The sequence below is a fragment of the Hirundo rustica genome, chromosome 6 (assembly GCF_015227805.2).
Source record: "Hirundo rustica isolate bHirRus1 chromosome 6, bHirRus1.pri.v3, whole genome shotgun sequence".
NCBI lineage: Eukaryota > Metazoa > Chordata > Aves > Passeriformes > Hirundinidae > Hirundo > Hirundo rustica.
The window spans coordinates 34825958-34846870 of record NC_053455.1 but is presented as its reverse complement, the minus strand read 5'-3'; the positions used below and the strand labels follow the sequence as shown (position 1 = coordinate 34846870).

Below are 20913 nucleotides of genomic sequence, written 5' to 3'. Positions count from 1 at the left end.
TTTCTATCTCAGGAATCCATTCTGTGTTCACAGAAGAGAAAGCAAGTCCTGAGTGAGAGATATAAATTTGATTCTTGAATGTGTCAAAGCATATGTCTTAAATGCATATTTTTATAAAAATTTGAGAAGTGTACTAAGTGCTTATATTTTTATAACGCACAACATATTAAATAATACATTTTCTTGTTAGCATCCGTTTGCTGTCATTATTGGCAGGACCTATGACTTATTACTTAAATTAATGACTACAACCATTTTGGTGCTGATATATGCCCCTTATGGCTTATTGCATCACTTTTAAAGCAGCATATATGCTTCTATGAGAGTAATTTTTTTAACTGTTCTTTCCTTTAAGTTCATGGTGAAAGCAACATCTCTATTTGCAATGTGAAAGTTTCAGAAGCTTGAATTACACTCTAAGCTGAGAGAAATAATGCTAAGGGTTAATTTCTGTAAGAAAATACAGTACAGGAACTGATCCTAGTAAAATTGTCATCTAAGACAAGCCTGATAGAGTATATTGTTACCAAGAAAAACCAACAGCATTGAAAGAGGAATGGGAAGATGATGCTCTGCATTCTTCTGATCAGGTGATGGTTAAAAGCCTTGTTCATGTTTTTGTTTGAGTGATTTGTACCATATAGGTACATTTCAAACTACCCTAGGCATGCTCTGTCATTAGTTTTCAGCTTGTATCTCATGAAGTCCTTGTTGTCCATGGACTTCAAATGAAGAATTCAAAGTAAATTAATTTCTTGTCAAAAGTCTTAAGCCAAACAGGAACGCGTGCCTGTCATGAGAACATTACAGTTTGTGAACGATTTAGGATAAAAACTTCTGTTTGTAACCAATTAAAGCATTTTTACATATTTTTTTAATTTTGCTACACCTTTTTTAAAATTCTTGTGTCCATAACATTTTGAGTAATGATAGAGATGAGTAGAAGATATTATCCCTTCCATTGCACACACCAGGATACCCAGTAGCCTGATTCATAGTGTCTCTTTGCTTTGAACCGGAGCCGGAGAGTTTTTGAACTTCACTATCTTGCTTTATCCTTTCCATCTGAATATAATGTTAAGTGTTGCTGTCCAGATGTGGAAAAAGGCTTCAGATCAGGATGTAGTGCTGATCAGGACTTTATAATTTGAGTAATTGTCCTCAATTTGCATATCTGTATTTAGGCATTCAAAGTCTTGGAGGCATTTGATGGCCTAATTTCCCATATAACTCCAGAAACTTCAACACTGAATAAAAATGTCCTAGGATTGCACACATTCTTCTTTTACAGAAAGCAAAATGTTATCAAATACTCCTTTGAACAAGATCCATGTGATAGCAAAAGTATTCTCCTATGCAGCGCAGCCTGTCTGAAACCCTTTCAAAGGCAATATAGAAACTGTGACCAGAATGGAGGTAATACTCGTGTCACTGAGTTACTATAAAGGGTCTTTTGGAGTTCCCTGTTGTTAATTGAGGATACAGACAACAACAAAAACATCATGTATCTGTTTCTACTTGTGGTTGGATGGGAGATGGCAGGACTTCTTATCGATCCTCTGTTGATACTGGTAACATCCTGTCCTTTATTGCATCTCTTTTGTGGAATGCAGACTTATTTGGAGACTACAATTTGTGGAGAGTACAGTAACTAATAGGCACAGAGTGAGTGTGTATGTTCCTGTGTATGAAATGGCTATTGAACATTAGCCATTTACGGCATTTATATAAAATCCACGTTGTAAATGTAGCTATCCTTCAGTTTTCAACAGAGCTGAGCAATATATACTCCTAGACAAGTGCATTTTCATGGGGTACACAAAATACAAAAAGAGAAAAAAACTTGAAAGCTAGATCTCTGGTTCTTAGAGAACTTAAAAAGGATGATCTGCTTTAACCAGTTGACAGGTATTCCAATAAGACAAACAAGTTCCAGTCCAAATAGAGTTCAATGACGTTATTGCAATGAGTGATCTAGCACAGGAATATGTTTTCATTTATCCTGTTAATAGAAACAGAAGAATATAATTGTTGACCAAAAAGTGTGAGTTGGGCTTCATTTTTTGTCTCATTTGTGTTGTGTTCCTTTGACATCAGTGGTCTGAGAAAGAAAGGAAAATGGTCCTTTATAGAATAAATGCATAGTTTCTGTCTAAATATTTTCCTAGCCATATCTGTCTGCTTGATATGTCATCTAAGTGCTGAGTATTTTTTTTCTGAACAAATTCCATTGGTTGCCCAACAACTATTATTCACAAGCTTCCTACTTAAACTTTTGATTTTAATTTACTATTTAGACACAGACCTCGACAGTGACAGATTATCATTCTTACTCATTGTTATTTTTTGTGGTTTCAAGGTTTCTGGATAGAGAATTTTATCCATTTTTCTGCAATAGATGCCTGTCATTCTAACATTTTAAATCACAGTAATTTAAAGGTAATATTCAAATGTTTCAACTACTGTGTAGAAATGAATATATTTTTAAGTAGACAGATTTAGGGAGGTCAGCATGTATCAAAAAATTCTTGTTTGTGTTAGTTTATTTTGTGATTCTTATCTCTTTAGTTTCTATTTCAATGATGTCTCTCTCAGTAGAACTGTGCATTAGTGGATCAGGATGTTTACTGATGTAACCACTTGAAATTATTAAAATATGCAGTGGAAAGCAGCGTGCTTAGTTTAATGTGCTTCTGAATATTAAATGCAAGTAAAATGTTATATAGACATGAAGCCAATTGTTATATTATAGTATATGAAGCAATAGCTCTGTAAACCCTAACCTCATAATTTTGCAAGTTCTACTTTATCATGTAGCTGTAAAAGGCAATCAAAATAAATCACGGAAGATGAAGAAATATTTTCTAGGGCTTTCTGTATGCTTTCAGAAGTGGCGCTTGATCCATGAAATTTTAGTAAGCATATTAAATAATACAATATGATGTGCAACATGTCAGGTCTGATAAATTATTTTGTATAGGACATTTATACAACATATGGTGAGCTGCTATGTGAACAGCTTAATGATTAAATTATGTTAATCTTTCTTGCCATATTTACTTTTCATTTAAGAAAAGGCATTTTCAGATTTTTATTTTACTTTTTTGGTCATGTGTAGATAGATATAAGAAAGGTGTAGGTCATCTCTGAGAAGCCGTGACAGTGATCCAAGGTTCCTCAGCTGTGCAGTGTACATAACACAGATGTTGGGAGAGTCATCTGTCAGCTATGCCTCTCCTATGGAGTTAAAGTTCTAGGGGGAAAAGAATTCGACACAGTGCTGTCACTGTTACATTTTCACAATAGAAGAGCATGCAAATAGTCAACCTCCTGCTTAGCAGTAGTGCCCTGTCTAATGTCTGTGCTGGTTAGAATAAAAAAATAGTGGGTGCATCTAGGGCTCATAGATCTGACAAAGGTCATGCTATGCTGGGCATTTGAATTGGAAATTGTCTGGACTTAGATTTTATAAAGCTCCCACTGTTGTCGGGGAAAATTTCAGCAGGGTTTTGTCCCTAGAGAGGCCTCTTAGGCCCTTTTCTGTCCTATGAATGAATTTAGATGTGAGGGTTTCTCTTGCCTTAAAACTGTTAAGTTCATTTTGCATACATCCCTAGAGAGAAAAACTGGCAGATGCTTTTGTCTTGGAAGTGTTTAAAAGAAAACTGCAGAACAGGAACAAGGGAGTGAAGGGGCCCTGTGTGGAGTCCCAGAACATTTTGGAAATGGCCAATATGCAGTTTTCATCAGTACTAAGGCGGGGCGCAATATGGTGCCTGTAGCTCACTAGGGAATATGAATGTTGATTAAGCATACTCCCAGGCTTTGAAATCCTGAAAGCAGTGTCAGAATAATGGATGTTGAGCAAATGTCAAGCATTTGTTAATTTCTCTGTTATTTGGAGTTTATCTACCATGATCAATCAAATAAACTAGTGCTACTCTGTTGTGGCATGTGTCATTGATATGGTGATTAGGTGGATAGAGAGGCCTTCTGCCTTTTTTTTTTTTTTTTTTTTTTAATCCAGGTAACAGATTACATATGAACAGCTACAACTTTTAAGTTAAATATTTCTTTGCAGTTGGTTTAGTGGAAAGAGGTGCATTAACAAAATACTTTGGTGGTACAGAGAGACAAAAATATTTGCATATCTCCTGTGATAAAAATTGCATTCATTCCATTTTTTCCACTTTTGGCCTTAAAATTTTACTGTCATGAGGAGGGAGAAATTACTTTTAAATAAAAGTTGACGGATCTTTTACTTATTCTTAGAAGGATAAGTTTGAAAATAAGGGATATCTACCCCAAACTTATAATTTATGTGTTAGCTCCCTGGTTCACTCTAAATCTTTTGATTTCTAAAAAACTAGAAGCTTGATCTCAACATGCTCTTATTGATAACATTTAGTTAAAGGTAGAGATCTCTTTTATAAGAATATACGCTCTAAGATATGTCATGTATAATGTATATGTGTAAGTTAGTTACTTGCTAACGTGCAGGCGTGTAAATGTTCCAGTTGAGAATATTTTGTTCTCTCTCAATTTGCACTATTTTCTGAAGTCCTATTTCTGTTAGTTTGCCACACTTAGAAATTAGTTAACATATAAAGACCTGATATTTAAATGTGAAGGACAAATTAAAATTAATCTGAAAGAGAAGGCGGCTCCGTGGCCTTTGCTGCTTTACTGTAATATATTAAAACTTCAAAATATGAGAAGATAGGTTTGGATATTTTGTATGAGGCATTTTTGAAAGCTGCCTGAAGGATGTTATCAGTCAAATTTCAATGAATTCTAGTGAAGTTTATTTAACTCCTTTCCCATGGATTTTTTTTTTTTCTTTAGTCTTTATGGACTTAATAATAAGACAGCAATGTGTATTTTTATTATGTTTTCGATAAGTCACAAAAATTTAAGAAGTGTCACTGAGTCATGCCATACTACTTGATGCATGCTGAGGTCATCTTCAGCTTATTTTAACAGAGAACTAATGTTTGTTCTTCCTTGGCTTCCACTTTTATTCATCAAAGCATTTAGGCTCACTCTACCAAAACCAGTGAAATTTTGGTGCTTGGTGAAGGTGATGCTGTATAGTCAATCTTATTAACTGTTTATATCAGAGATAATTCTATTCCATTAGTGTTCCATTAGATTCTGTTCCATGGAGTAAGAGTTCTGGAAAGCCAGCCTTTCCTGCAGTGGCACTGTGGGAAACAAAGTCATTGTATGTATTTTCAGGGCAATATAAAGAACACCAGAAAAATCCTCTGGAGAGGAGAGGAAGGGAAAGTAAATGCCTGAAGACAGGAGTGGAAAGGGTTAGAGAAGTTTTAGGATACACTAATGTAATGTTGTGATCAGCTCTTGTGATGTTTCCTTCATATTGCCTGCCAGTTTTAGGTAGAAAGCTTTCTTTAAAAAGTGATTGCCAGAAGAACACCAGTAAAAAGAAATAGCTAGATTTCCTTCTTGTGCATTTCTGAAATCTTTCCAAAGGAAAGTAAGTAGTGGCATTAAATGACTTTATTCCCTCTATGGCATAATATGCTATATCCCTGGGGCTGAAAGTAGGCTTTGTAAATATCTGCATGCATGGTACAACAAGTTAGATATACAAGATAAAATACTACACTGTTAGGAAGGTAGACAAGAATTATCTTATTTTTCCTTTTGTTTAATAATTGCAAATAGCTTAAAAATTGTAATTTTTTAAAATTATAAACACTTTATAGGTCTCTAAAGTCTTGAGGGAACTAGCTATAAATGGATTCATGGCTTGCCTTGAATCTGCATCATAACCAAAATGGGTATTTCACTAAAAACTACCACTTCTATATCATTCATGTTTGATTCTTGAAATTTTATCCTGAATATATTTTAGATTATATCCTGAATGGGAAATATCAATAAGATTCTGACTTGTTTAAGGAATTAACAGTTTTCCTTGGACAACTGGAAGCTTTTTTGACTTCAGATGTTTCACTTTTTACCATGGAGAAACCTATGCAACAGTGTGTGTGCTTGACATGTGATGCATGCAAATGCTAAATACAGTAGCAGCATGAGGCAAGTGTCATTAACAGTAATTTATGTAATGAAAGCCACCTGGCTGTCTTTGTAATTAATTGCTTGTAAATAATAAATTTTAAATGTAGTTTATAGTTTTCTAAATTTGATTATATATTTTTAGGAGCAAATTGTTTAAGGGTGTTTACGGATTTATTTAGTTCAACACAATATGCTTTTTACATGCAGGCTAATTTTTTAATACAAAATGAACAATCTAATTAGCTGTGAATTGCCATTCATTCATAAAAATAGTTTTCTAAAGTTAAACACCTAACTTGTACAGGACAATATAGTTTTCTTGAAAAAAAGCTATAAAGTAGGATTTTTTTCCCCCTTTTTCCACAGTAAGTAAATTTGAGCTTGAAGTCTGAAAAACTTAACTTCTCCTGATCTATTTCTTTCTCTAGGCATAAGGGGAAGTAGCATGATAGACTAATCAAAACAAAATGAGGGGATGAACATGAAATATTTCAAATATTGTTTTCCAGTAATAGCCTACTGAGTATATTTTTAATGTGTGGACCTTGTCCCTATCAGTAGGACAGATAAGAAAGAAGGATAAACCCCTGCTTTAAACTGTATCTTCTTCACCTCAACTGCCTGTTCAGGTCTATTGCTGTTGCACCCTAGGAGCATCCTTCTTCACACAACCAACATCAGATAAGGAACTAATTTACTATGGTTTTGTCTAATGGTTCAACATTTAGATTGTACTACTAAGATAAAGATGTCAAGCTTGCAAATATTTTTTTGGTACAGTCTTAATTGAAGTAAATTGAAGTGAAGTGTGGATGGTAGTTGAGTGCAAATGAGGAGTTCACAGATGTTTCGCCTTTTTCTTCAGTCTCTGGTATGCTGCTGTATGCCTCTCCTCTGCTTTGGGGCATTCACTGATTCTTTCCTGGATATTAAGAAACTTTTCTCCTTGCTAAGTAACTTGGAGTAGTTAAAATCAAGGACATAGCAAATAATTTACTTTTGCTAGTCTCAAGCTTTGGGCTTTTTTTATTTAATTTTCTCAAAAAAATTAATGGTAGAGTGGAAAGCAGAATTCTTCAGAAAACCAGGAAATGGAGATGTGGTGAACAAGTGCTGAGATTATCAAGGTGTATGTGGAGACAAACCCTCTTTGACTCCTGTCAGTTTCTTTTGTCAGTGGATTCACTTATTAGATACTTAAAGGCTGCCAGACAAGTTCTGCTGTGAAGTTCTGTAAGGTGAAGTTCTGTAAGGTGAAGGCGTTCAGTAGTCATTGAAGCCTGATGTTACAATATTTGGGAGTTTTAATTTCATATTTTAGCACTGACTGCATTTCTTAAGCCTTTATTGTGAATATATATTGTGCTGTATTACATCTGAAAATATTTTTAAGTTTGAAAATATGACCTTACAAAACAGTTTTATATTTTAATTGAAGAAACTTGAAACATTAGTGAAATAGTATTTACTTATACAGGTCTCTGTGTGGGTTTGGCATTGGAGTAGGTTACAAACATTCATGCAACAGGCATTGTTTAATTCCAGAAAGAAATTATATCAGAACAATATCTTAGGCAAATTACTGTCTATTTTCACTACTTGCTTATCAATATTATATGGCTGAAAAAGTAGTTTCTTTTTGTATGGACCTGCTACCCTTCTACTGCTGCTGTTGCTGGGTTTTTTAACATGTTACGTATTTATGCATTGTTAAAGCATGATGCTGTTCTTCTTATCATAACCATATATGTGTGAATGGAAAAAACAGCATTTTTGTTCTTCTCTTTTCAGATTGGGAGAGTGATCATAAATACTTCGTAATCATTTGAATATGTCATATTTTTATTTACACTTATATTGTTGCTGTTGGAACTAAGATTTTTGTGGTGTGCGTGAAGGAAGATGTAATTTATCTCTGCAAAGAGCTGGCATTATTTTGGGATCACTGCCTGTATTGGTTATTTGTACTTAACTCTGCAACTTATTTTTTTCACATCTGATACAAATCATTCATAGTCTGCAGTTGTTTTAAAATATATTGGTTGTTACAAGCGACACAAAAAAATTAGGTGTCTACAGGAAGAATTGGTGCTCTGTTCTTAAAGGAACTTCTAAGTCTTCCTAAATGAAAAATCAAACAGTATCTAATACTGGCAATTTTCCTCTGTCTGCTGCTAGAACTTATTGGCCAACTAGGTCAGACATTATTAAAGTTCAAGTGGCCCAGTGGGAAAAGTAATGGCCTTACGCTACTATGAATTTTAAATGCTGCCATTTCTATGTATTGCACCATCATCTGTTCTCGCACATCACTAAATTGTATAGAAGTTGTGGGACCAACCAGTGTCAAGGTCATAGAAGTGATGACTCTTCCCAAGTAGCCTTCACTGAGCTTTGTCATACAGTTATACTCATAACCCTGGCTGTAGGCAGCAAAGTTGTATGCACATGCCTGAATTTAACCTTTATATTATCATTGAATAGTGCAAGCCTGCAATGCAGGATATCTTTGTCCTCAGAATCTTTACTTTGGGTTTTATTTTTGATCCTGCCAAAGGTATGAAATTGACTTGGAGGCAATGGCAATTTTTAAGGATCTGTTTTTAAGACTTTTGAGTTGAACTGTTGTGCAGCTTACTGAACTGGATATCAGAGAATTTTAAAATTGATTAATACTATTGTTCTTCAGATTAGCTTGAATTTCATCTTGATTTTAAATGTAATCATACTAAGTCTGAAATGAGCATATCATCATGTACTTCTTGTCATATATATATATATCTATGTATATATATCTACACAGCATAACAGTAACGACAATAACGATAACAACAAAACAAAACAACAATAATAATATATTTGTAATGGGAGTATTTCCTCTGCAGAACTGTATTGACTTTATAGTTTCCAAAGGAGTAGCTACCAATAATGCTTCATTGTATGGAAGGCTTCTTATGCAGAAATAAAAATGTGTTTGTATTCTAGACTTGGTGTAACTGAAAAGCAGAAAAATTGGAAGATGGCCAGTTTATAGAAGTTAGCATGTTGTAACTAAAGACTTAGATACTTCCATGTTACTCTAATTCAAACTCACCTATTGATTTAAAAATATGTATTCACATGCATGTATATGGACAAGTATATTGATTTAACTTAAACTGGTAAACTGACTTCTGATAAATCATTGGTAGATTTGTGAATGATAAAAGTACAAATGTATACAGGGACCATACTCTGCTTTTTGAGAATTTTCATTCAGAAAAGTGACCACAATCATACTAAACTATAAGAAAGATTGTAGTACATGAGGCTAAAGTGAAGAAAGATTAAAGCTGTAACTATTCTAGAGGTCAGTGTGCCTCCTTTGTTCCGTGTTCTTCAGTGCTTGGATGCATATAAACCTACCAGTTCCCAAGCTTTTGGTAGGCCTTTGGTACTCCTGAGCCTTCCTGGATTCTCTTGTGGAATCATTCAGACTGTTAAGAAGTTTTTTTTTTTTGTCTGGACAACCCTGACATGTGAAAGAAATTTGTGAATCTGCTAGTTGTCACCTCCTCTCAGGTGGGAAGTTGACCATCAGAGTGGCATTGGGTCATTTACACATGTAACTGTGGTGCTTGCTGCCCACATCCTGAAGTTCTCAGAAGCCACTGAGGCTGTATGCATCTGTGCATGTTATGCATTTGAAACAATGCTGCTAGATCTATTTGAAATCCATTACTGACAGAATTTTTTACAAAACAGAGTGGACTGGTTAGCATGTGATAAGAAGTATAAACATTGCTTTCTTTAGGAGTCCCTGTTCCAAATCATTTGCAGTACAGAAGGCGAGAATTTTGCTGTTTGGATTTCTTTCATATATTTAATAATGTAACAGTAAAAAATACATTTTAGACACATGCTCTGAAACTTCAGGATAGGTGTGAGGAGAATTCCCCTTTTCACCACTAGTCTTTTAAATATGTTGGATTTATATCTTTCTTTCTTCACTTAGATTTTAAATCTGGCATGGCAGCACCACACAGGTCTAGTCCTATTACTTTTATTTTAAGGCTCAATATTGTATCAGTAAAAGTATTTTTAAACTTACTATAGATGGAAAGGGGAAGTTCTTTTCCAGTTAAAAAAAAATGAGACTCGTCCTATCTACTTCAGAATATATCATGAAAGATATGAGTAGCACTCCATGCTCAGTAGAGACTGTGGAAAAAAAGAAACAATTTCCCCCCCTCCTTGAATTCCTGCTATAGCTGCGTGGCAGTTTATGTTCTTCAGAGAAAAGATTTGATACTGCAGCTTTGGAATTTCACGTGTGACAGCTTCTGAATTTTGGAAACATAGCTCCCGCCCCTACACTTGGTGTTTTAACCAATATGTTTATCATTTTAATAAGATAAAATATTCCATTTTGTGAAAAAAGAACAATAAAACTATTTTTATATAGAACATACTTGTTTTATGGACTATGCTTTCCCCCTGCTTGTCTCCACTTGTGTGAATACTTCTGGATTAAATACTACAGTTCATATTTACTCTTGATTTGTTTTTTCTAATTTTTTTTACAAATCTCTCCAGGTACTCTTCTTTTGTTCCATGGGAAAATACATTAACTGTAAAACTGATTTTTTCCTCTTTCTACTTTAGGCAACAAGTGTGGACTTAAAAATGAGGGAAAGGAAACTCATTCTAAAACATGAAACAAGTAGAAACTTGGTTTGCACCTACAACTCCATGTTTTCAGTAATCTCAGAAAATAAAGTAAAAAACTGTAAGTTTTATCTTATCTGTAAAGAGTTCATTATTTGCAAGGGTTGATAATACAGTATTTGCGTAACATTTGTTATGCTTGGATTTTTTTCCTGGTGAGGCTGAAGTAAGTAGCAAATATTAAACAGGACAGCGCTCCAGTGTGGTTGCATCAGAAATTCCATTTTGTTGAGGTGATGATCTTGTACAGTTAAATTGCTTTTGTCATTCCTTGCTGCTTCTTAGCCAAAGTTTTGTATCTACTCTAGCTATGAAGCATATAAATGCTTATATGAAGTAGTAACTTACCTTTAACTACTTTATATATTAATACTCATTGCATTTTTTAAGCACTTTCCAGGAATTATAGCATTCCTCATCTACCAAATTCTGAGATTCAGTAGAAGAGAATCGTCTTAATTTTTATTCTTACATAGTAATTGACCAAAAGGCATGTTCTTTTCCCAGTTCCAAACTTCCAGTTTTCTTTCTAGCTTGACTGATATCTAAATTCTTAGAAATTATTTCTCTTATCCCTTTTCCTGGACTGACTTGGGCATCCCATTCTAAATGTTGGATTTATGTAGTCGAAATAACTTTCATAACTGTAATACTTTTTTTTTTTTTTTTGTAATGGCAAACAAATTTTTATATCTTTATATCATTTGGAAGCTAGAAATTACATTAATTTTATAAAATAAAAGTAATTTTATCTTTACAAAACGGGCCTTTTTAGAGCCAACTTTAGATTTCACCATTTTCTGCTCAAATCCACTTACATATTGACAAGAGCACAAAATATATCAGGCATTCAGATGGAAGTATGCTACTGACATCAACACAAAAGGTAAATCGGCATCATTGTGGATGCCAGTATACAAGAAAAAGAGGATATCTAAAGAGCAAGGCTGGATGCTTTGAACAGAGCTCTGGGAGTTAAATTCATTACTATCTGGAATTGCAGAAGAAAGTGTTTCCATGAAAGTTGTCACTACGGAACTTAAGAGAAAAGTTTGCTTATTTCCCTGGACAGTATACTTAGTTCCACAAGAGGGGTAACAAGTTGATTTATTAGAAGTTTAAATGAGGTAGTATTCAGAATTATGACTTCTGGATTTTTTGTTTGTCTGTTTCAGAAAATCAGCAATTCTGTACCTTGGCTCTACAGTTTCTCAACAAGAGTCTGCTTGTCACAAACATCTATATTCCTAGTCCTCAAGTAAGGCATGAGGCTTACTATATAGTTTATTTCATGAAAGGCAATAACACAGTACTCAAATGTTATTTTGAATAAAAAACACTTCAGATGTTACATTTGTTTTTCTGGATAGCTCACCGACAAAGACATTTGTCTGCTCATTTGTTGCTTTTAAATCTTGTATGGAAGTATCAGAGGATGGATGGAGCCCTGGGAATTTAGCTGTTCTTATAGGAGTAATAACTTCTATGGTAGTATTCCTGCTGTCAGTATCAGCAGTTGTGATCATGCTGTTTTGCTATTCAAATGCATGTTCACGACTTCTCTTCCCTCTCTAAGTACATAGTACTGTCTTTTTCTGTGCTTTCTGAAACCATAATGTTTCAGTTTTCACTCATTGGGATCTTGTAATAGATGCTCCATCTGTGTTTTGAGGAGCTATTTCATTTTGCCAGGAAGTTGTCTCAATGAAATTGGAGCAAGGAAACACTGAGTGGCAGATGAATGGTTTTAGTGTTTAAGACAGGAACTATGTTAACCAAAAGAAACATGGAAGCAGCCATATGAAGATATAAATCCACTTCTCCTGGAGAAGGGGAAAGATCATCCAGTAGTAAGGCTTGAAATTCTTTGAATGGTGTTATTGAAATAATTCTCTATGCCCCAGTGGTGAAGTTTCTGTACTGCAATCCAATATATATCCAATTTGCACTGTTATTGGAGTGAATTTTTTCAGTATTCATGCTAAGTCCTAAATTATCTGAACAGTTGGAAGCATAGGAGAGGAGTGTTGAACTAAATTGAAGTAGAAGGTCAAAATCCAAGGACACCAAGGGGACAAATAAAATGGACAAGAATAAGAGAAACATGCAGTTTTGAGAAGATCTTGAAGATCATCAAGTCCAACCATTAACCTAGCATTTCCAGGTCTGCCATTGAAGATGGAGTGTAAAGGAGGGAGGGATAATGGTCTTGGATTTTTTAATATGTCAGTGTCTCTATAACAGGATAATGGTAGTATAAGTACAGTTATCATAATGGGAATAGCCTAAAACCACAAAAATTGCTGTGTCGGTGGAAGAGAACTCAAACCAGAAATCTAGTCAAATGCTGTCCTGATCTGTTTCGGGTTTTTTCCCACATCTATTTCTAAATTCAGTTCGACCATTATGACCGTGTAAATCTACAAGGTAATAATAGTTATATGGTGAGCCATTAGGGGGCCATATGTATCCAACTTATTTATAGCCTGCAGGTTTGGGGTTTTTTTTAAATCAACTTGAAATATCTTAGCTTTCTGTATGTGTATAGCCTGTGTAAGTATATAATCTTAATTTCTTTCCTTTGTTCACATTCTAGTGATTACATGTGCAGGTTGCAGTTTGTCATAATTGGATTGTGCACCTTTTGGAGAGGCTTTGTGGTTTGTAACTCCTGGCCTTTGTGTCACATGTATATTTTAATAAATGTTTATTTTTAAAATACTGTTTATTTAATTTAAATAGAAACTTCAATAAAAATTTAAGTTCTTTACTGTATTGTACATATTTTTTCTGAAATCCATTAATTTAATCTATATATTAGTAAGTCTCTGTTGCTTTCACTTTTCTACAGTTTTAACATTCAGTCTCAGTGAGTACTTAGGGTGCACAGTCCCATGTGTAAAATACCAAAGATCAAGGCTCAGCTTACTGCTGTCACACAGATGTTGCGCTGGGCAGACAAGCCCAAAATACAGAGTTATGGCAAAAAGCCTGGAAGCACAGCTATGGATAAGACATACTTGTAAGTTCTTTATACAGCACTACATTAATCTAGTCACTTTGTTCCTGATTCTTCAGCTGCTTGGTTTAGAAGTAACTTTATACCATGCTCCATATAAATAGTGTCTGTTTAACTCTGATCCAACCATTTAGTTGTTTTGTGCCTCGGTGTTCTCTTCTGAAAGTGAGAGTAGGACTTCCCTATCTTAAATTAGTATTTCTGAAGTATGACAATTGGAAGCAGAAGGATCATTTATGTATGGAGAGAACATGTACTTTTAATGTAACTATAATATGATACAGGTGCTAAATTCACATACAAGAAATCTTGAGAGAAGAGTGAGACTTCAGAATTTAGACGGAATTGTAGAATCTTTGAACTATGTACCTACTGTGCCATAGTAGGTAAGTTCATGAAAGGAAAAAATGTTAATTATTCATAATGCTGTGCTGTACCATAAAACTCGATTTATTGAGACTATAATTTGTTCAAGTTGTATGTAGTAGAAAAATATATCAGGAGTAATTAGTAGTATTCAGGATGTGATGGGGTAGATATATCCACAGAGGACAATTGAAAACAGTAGCGGTGTGGTATTGATTGCCTTTCAGAGGAAAAAAAATCTTGTCTCATTTCTAAATGTTAACAATTCAGAGAGAAAAATTCCCACTTGGGAAGAATGCTTTCCAGGTTGCTTCATTGCCAGGTGTTTGACATTGAGTGGAGTCTTAGATGAATGAAGCTTATGGCAGCTTTTGGAAATGACCGACTCTGGGGAATCTTGGCTTCCTGCTGTGAAAGTTTCCATTTTCAAAGCACATCAGTTTCAGTGGGAATGTTCCACTGGTCCCATATGCTACTTCTGACAGAGGGGGAGGTTTTTAACCTGAATATGAGACAGCTACTGAAGAAGTTCCCTTGCTGCTAACAAAATGAATTTCAATATGTTGCCAATGAACAAGCAGCATTTTCCCAACTGCTGGTGGAATTTAGCTCTGTCAATTATTAATGGAAATTTTGCTTTAATCTCCTTTTTTTCCGTGTTATCTTTTAGCTCCACCACTTGCTCCTGATAGGACTTTTGGATTCTGAAGTTGAATCACCCAAACAATATGCTAGTTTGATTTGAAATTCCTGCTATATTTTCCTCCCCTCCCTCGTACGTTCTCTCCTTGACCTAGCAGCAGGAAGCCTTTGTCTGAGGTGTTCATCTGGAACAACTTTTCCACACTTGTTTTCATGTTCTGTTAGATTACAGGGCAGCAGGCCTACCTTTGAAGCTCCCTTCTCTTTTGTTTCTTTGCAGTGCACTCCAGTAATTAACTTTGTCCTTCTTTTATTTGTTCCAGTCAATCGCAGTCCACTCTGCTGAGCATCTTCTCCCAGGAGTACCAGGTTAGAAGTTTTCTCCTTTGTGAGGGTTGACAGGTGCCTAATTGAATGATGAATGTCCCTTTATTTCTTTGTAATTGAACTGCCAGCTTTCTGATTGGTTTGGAGGATGTTCCTTTTTCCACATCAAGCACCGCCTGAGTCTCAGTGGATGGCTGCCAAGCCTACCCATCCATCTGTCTAATAACATCTAGCCTTTGCTTATTTGGTGGACCTGTAATAAATTATGCTAAACCATTATTATTCTGACAATAATAATTTCCCTGTGTTGCGTGGTTCCATGTGCTAAATGTTTGCTGACTTGCACTGTCAGTGCTGCTTTCCATTGCTGACAGAGATGATGATAAATGACCATTGCCGGAGTGGCAGAAGGCAAGAGAGGCAGAAAATGGAGTCATTTATCATGAGATGACAGGTGTCAGTCAAATGGCAAGTCTCTATGGAATTACTTTTTGTAGTTTTTCAAATAAGTTGTTTTTAAGCAATGTTCTTCCTGGTTAAAAATGCCAATTGAATTGTAAAACTAGAGTGCACCAGACTTAGATGGAATTGAATTGAGGAAAAATTAATACAAAGGTTGAAAGAGAGAACAAGTTTTTCTTTGCCCTCAGCAGCCTTCAGTAAACTTATTTAGATTCAATTATTGTGACCTTACTGGCTTTTACATATTGTACATTGCAGTACAGTCTGAAGACGTTCAATTCAATAGCTAGATTGAATGTCATTTCTGTACAGAATCTAAAAACATGGTTCACATCTATCAAAGCGTAGCCAAGGATCACGTGTTTGCGTAGTCATGATTTCTGTGTTTTGATCTATGACACGTTTGTAAAAGTCCTTGTTTTTTCATTTTTCTAGAAACAAATCAAAAGAACACATGCCAAGCATCACACTGCTGAAGCTGTCGAAACTTACTACCAAAGGTATGACCTCCCCACCCCAGTTTAGACTCTCATCATAGCTACTGGTTTTTATGGCAGTTTTGAGTAAATTAGCTTATAAAGCTAATTTTAAATTATTATAAATTTATAATTTTTATAATTTGTAATTATAAAACTACTTTTGCAGTAAATTAAGAATTTGGAAATACAGAATGGTTCACCTAAAAATGTTTTTCACTTGAAATACAAAAATTTTTCAGGATTTGATCATTCTGATTAAGGAAGAGTTTACTTACCTGGCCCTAAGTCAGGATAAGCAAATATTTCTTCAGTATATGTGATGGCATTTATTATGTATTGCCTAGAGTTTGTAATTTTTAGGATTTCTGTTTCAAGACTGATTTTGATGACTTCCTTACAGCAAGAGTGCTTGTTCTGTTACAGTTGTTTGTTTAAAACAACATTTGTGTTGCATTACAAAAAGTTACATATTCATGTTTTGCCAGTTGAAGCACTAATTTTTAGATCATTTCTGTTTTATCAACACAAGTGTCAGAAATAGTTTTTAAGGGAGAATGAAAATCTTTATGTCATTTTGCAATTGTTTGCATCTTAAGCTAATAAACTGTGCTTGCTACACCTTACAGTTTTTCTGTTAGTTCCATAGGCTTTACTAAAAATACTCCAGTGACATAATTGGGGCATAGTGATAACAGGTAAAGATATGCAATTAAAAACTACTTTGTAGACTGACATATCTGAAGAGCATGCATGGCAAGTGAATTCATACTTGTGATGTGTGATATTTGTGCTTAATACTAATCTGTATGAATCAAGAAAATAAACAAAGAGCCTTCATTTGTAAACAATTAAATGTGCTTCTACCAGAGTAAAAACTTAACCACAGCCTGATTATATCAGACATTGGTTTAGAATATCCAGCATGAAGTGTACTAGTTTGGGTGCTTGGGGTTTTTTTTTAGTAGTTGTATTTTTCTGTAAAATTTGTACTGGATCACACATTTTTCCTAGGGTTGATTCTTGTTTAGGAAGAATATTGGCTTAAAATGTTGTTGTTCTAATAACATACATATATAGTATTACTTTTAATTATTTTTCACTAGCACTGTTTCACTGAAGTGGCCTGTGGTAATTGTAACTGCTGTAAAAGTAACCCTTTTCTTAGAGTATATGTAAATCACTAGTTCCAGCCTGAAACTTCAACCTGAAACATGGGACAAAATTTTGCTTTATGCAAAGCAGCAGTTGTATTGGTGTCAGTAGGGTTGTAGGTATGATTAAGTTTGTCTCACATCAGGTAGGAGGATTTGGTCTCCTGTCTTCTTCTGTAGTCTGAAGTATAATAGCAGTACGTAACTAATGCATTATGTATGAAGCTGTGTGGTAGTGATAGGGAAAATCATTCTTTATGCCGTTTCTGAGTATGTCATTTTGCAAGTGTATTAACATGGCTGAGTAAAATGCACATGTTTTAAAATCAGAGATGTTCTGGTCAATAGTTAAAAAACTCATTTCAGTCCTGTTTTAACAGATTTACTATGTAGTATGTTTAGGACGTTGCAGAAGCAGACGAGTTGGAAGCCACTTTGAAATACTTCAGGTGTAAATATGACAAACCTGTCTTCGGTGCTCTTCTGTAGCATTCACTTTGCTGCTGTAAACCCCAGTATGGGTGCTATGCTCCTTAGTATTTCTGCTGGCATACAAGCAGATAACTGTGGTGTCATTTCTTTCTTACGTCAGAAACTACCAGGTTTTGAAGGTAGACATTTCCAGTGGTCCCTGTTAAGAGCAAGTAAAATATTTGAGTAGAGTAGTTTCTTCTGCTTGGCTGAGACTTACTACTCTGAAACTTAGGCAAACACAAAGTACAAGAAGGATCAGCAAGTTTTCAGACCAGTATTGCCATCAGCATGTGAGACCTGTTAGTCTGTAATGGAGTTGCCAGAAGCATTAGAAATATCTGACAGAAATTTACTTCATTGTCACTGTAGTGTTGCTGTTCGATCATCTAGATGCATGTTTGAGAAGGTTAATCTCGAGTACATTTTCCTGGTTATGTGTTTTGTGTATGATCTCTCATTTTCTTTTGTTACAAATTTTCAATGTTTAAACACAAATGAGGCATCTTGTTTCGTGGGGTTTATGTGGAACCATCATAGGTTACAGCAAAAAGCTTTTTTCCTTAATTCATTAAGCTTCAGAATAACTTGCAAGCAAAAAGCCCTCTATCTAATCTTATGTGAAGGGGTTTTATAAAGGTGTGCCACCCATTCTACAGAAAGGTAAAATGATAAAGAATTTTAATGTCTGTAACTAATGAGCAGAAGAGCGTCTTCTGATGGATAGATAATGATAGAGCTGGAAAGGCTGTGGCCTTCTAATGATGTCAGTAATGATGTGCTATGTGAATACAGATAGGATAAACGAGCAGATTCAAATGTTGGTACCTATTGTTCTTTTCCACATGTCTGCAAAGCACAAAGTGACTTCAAATATCATAGTTCCTTCCCATCAGCTTCTGAACACAGGTTTCAGGCTTTATTGAAATGTAAATATCAAACAGTGAAAGTAATAGAAGTGAGGAAAGTGACATTGTGTGAAACAATGGTCAGAAGCATCATTCTGTAATACCCTCAACCAGAAACATTAAGCCTTTGCCACTGATAGGATAATGACTTTCTATCAACCTTTATTGAATCCTAAATATTTCTTGTTTTCTCTTTAGAATATTGTTTGACTGATTACACTAAAGTAAGCATTTAGTATTTAAGCTACTGCCCAGTTGATAAAATCTGGAATAAATTTGAGAATTTATGTTTTTGTGCATAGTAGTGAATTGAGTAAAATATACAGTGCACCTTCATAGTTGAAGGTCACGTGGAATCAAAAATCTTTACTGTAAATAATAGAGGTCTTATTATTTGTCTGTGGTGCATCTTTAAGTAGTACAGATATAATTTATTTGTGTGTCATTAAGCCACATTTTTTTTAATTTCTTGATATATTGGATATTTTACCAGTGACTTCATTGAGATGGATATATTTTGCAGATGAATAGAATAGGAGACAACCCTGGACAGTTAGTGATTGCTTAAAATACTTACTTCTTAAAAGATTTCCCATTAACTACTCTGTAATGGGGTATTTTCCTCCAAACGAAAAAGATTCACAAGGGATGCTGACATGTATATACTGGCCTTTTCTTGCCACTGCAAAATTACCTGGCTTTGTCTTGTCTAGGTACCTGAATGGGGTGATGAAAAATGCAGCTGCCCCAGTATTACTGGACCTGGCCAATGAGGTAATCACCTTTTTTTTTTTTCTTTAATCTTCCAGTGTAAAACCTAAGGGGCATATCTATAGTGACTTTAGCGAGAAATGTAATTAACCTAAAAAAAATGGTTTCAAGGCACATTAGACATTTAAAATGGTTCCCCAGTCTGTTAGTACTTAAAATAATTAGACAAAAAGCCACATTTATTAATAAATCAGTTCATGTAATTAGCCTTTTAAATTCAAGGCGAATGTGTAGGATACCCTGCATTTGTATTTTGCTGAAAATTTCAGACAGACCGCAGGTCTTTAATGCACAAACTTAGTAAAAATTCTCACATTGATTAAATAGAGTTGTATCCATTTGATTCCTTGCTTTTAATAAGAAAACCTAGCTATGTTTTTGGGGGTTCTTTTGTAATAGGAAGGCTTAAAACAGGTAATTTTCCTGACTCTGTTTATTTCTTATCTTAAGATAAAGCACGTAAGCAGAATAAATTCCTCAGTGTGTGAAAAGTTCTGTACGGATGCCATTAAAGCCTTGACAAATTTATTGATGCTGTTTGTTAACTAGAATATGAATTTGCCTTGTTACACAGGGTGTTATTTGTATTTAAAACTGCCATCTTAGCACTAGCTTAAAGAAGAGTTAAAAAGTTTAAACGAGTAGCAAGGAGTTTCCTAGGAAAAAAAAATATGAAATACCTGTTTTTTAAACTGTAAAATATTTATTTACCATAATAGTAACAGTACAATAGCTGATACTCCCTGGAACTGCTTATGCAATCCTCAAAGGGATAGAATGAAATGTATGCTGTTTTGTGTTGCATTTTAATAGAAAATGTAAGAAGGAAGCAGAAAATGAGTGTTTGCATTAAAAATGATATGGCACTGTGAACATTAAGTGTAGCAATAGCAGCAAGTTCTACATGTTACATTAGTAAAAAAGAACGGTTTTTCTCTCATGTACATTGCTGCAGCCAGCAAATGAGCGATTACCTATCAATTACTGGAAGGTTTTAATGGTCTGTGAAGTGTCTGTGTAACCTGATCGTACAGTTTGCATAGAATAAAGGATTTATTTCATATTAGTGGTAATGTGTAGCTTCTTACAATCTCTGGAAAAGACAACTCTTGAAGTACTGAGAATAGATGGATGATATAGTGCACCCATATTATATGGGAACCGTCATAAAAATATTTCAAGTACAGAGTAATATATCTGTTACTGGTTCTTTGTATATTTTTCCCATTGATTTAGAGATGAAGCATATAATTTCTGCCTCCAGTGAGCATATCTTTGTTTATATTTCACTAATGCATTTTTGCAATTCAGATCAAAGATATCTGCAGTTCAGAAATAAATAAAAATTAAATCTAAGAGAAAGGGGAGATACATAAACAACTTATCTGCTGCTGGTTTTGTAGTAGCAGGTATATCAGAAGGGCAATGCATTTTGTGGCTGCCACCTAACGCATTAGGGAAACGTGGCAATAACCAGCACCAGATTACTGCTTCCAAACAATCAAGCTGCCATTTTTATATGATGGTTAATATTTAAATGACATACTCTTGCATCTGCTGAC

The 20913-nt window shown here is 34.7% G+C and overlaps 1 protein-coding gene across 3 annotated transcripts in view; it reads left to right on the top strand.

Annotated features, from left to right (window-relative positions):
- The window catches only part of CDIN1 (CDAN1 interacting nuclease 1), a 131870-nt gene that overhangs the window by 11660 nt on the left and 99297 nt on the right, over nt 1-20913 (top strand). For all 3 annotated transcript variants that reach the window (XM_040068558.1, XM_040068560.2, XM_058421194.1), the window contains exons 2-4: nt 15106-15151; nt 16007-16071; nt 19294-19354. In XM_040068558.1, the coding sequence (XP_039924492.1) occupies nt 15106-15151; nt 16007-16071; nt 19294-19354 (172 nt within the window). The remainder of the gene's footprint in view (nt 1-15105; nt 15152-16006; nt 16072-19293; nt 19355-20913) is intronic.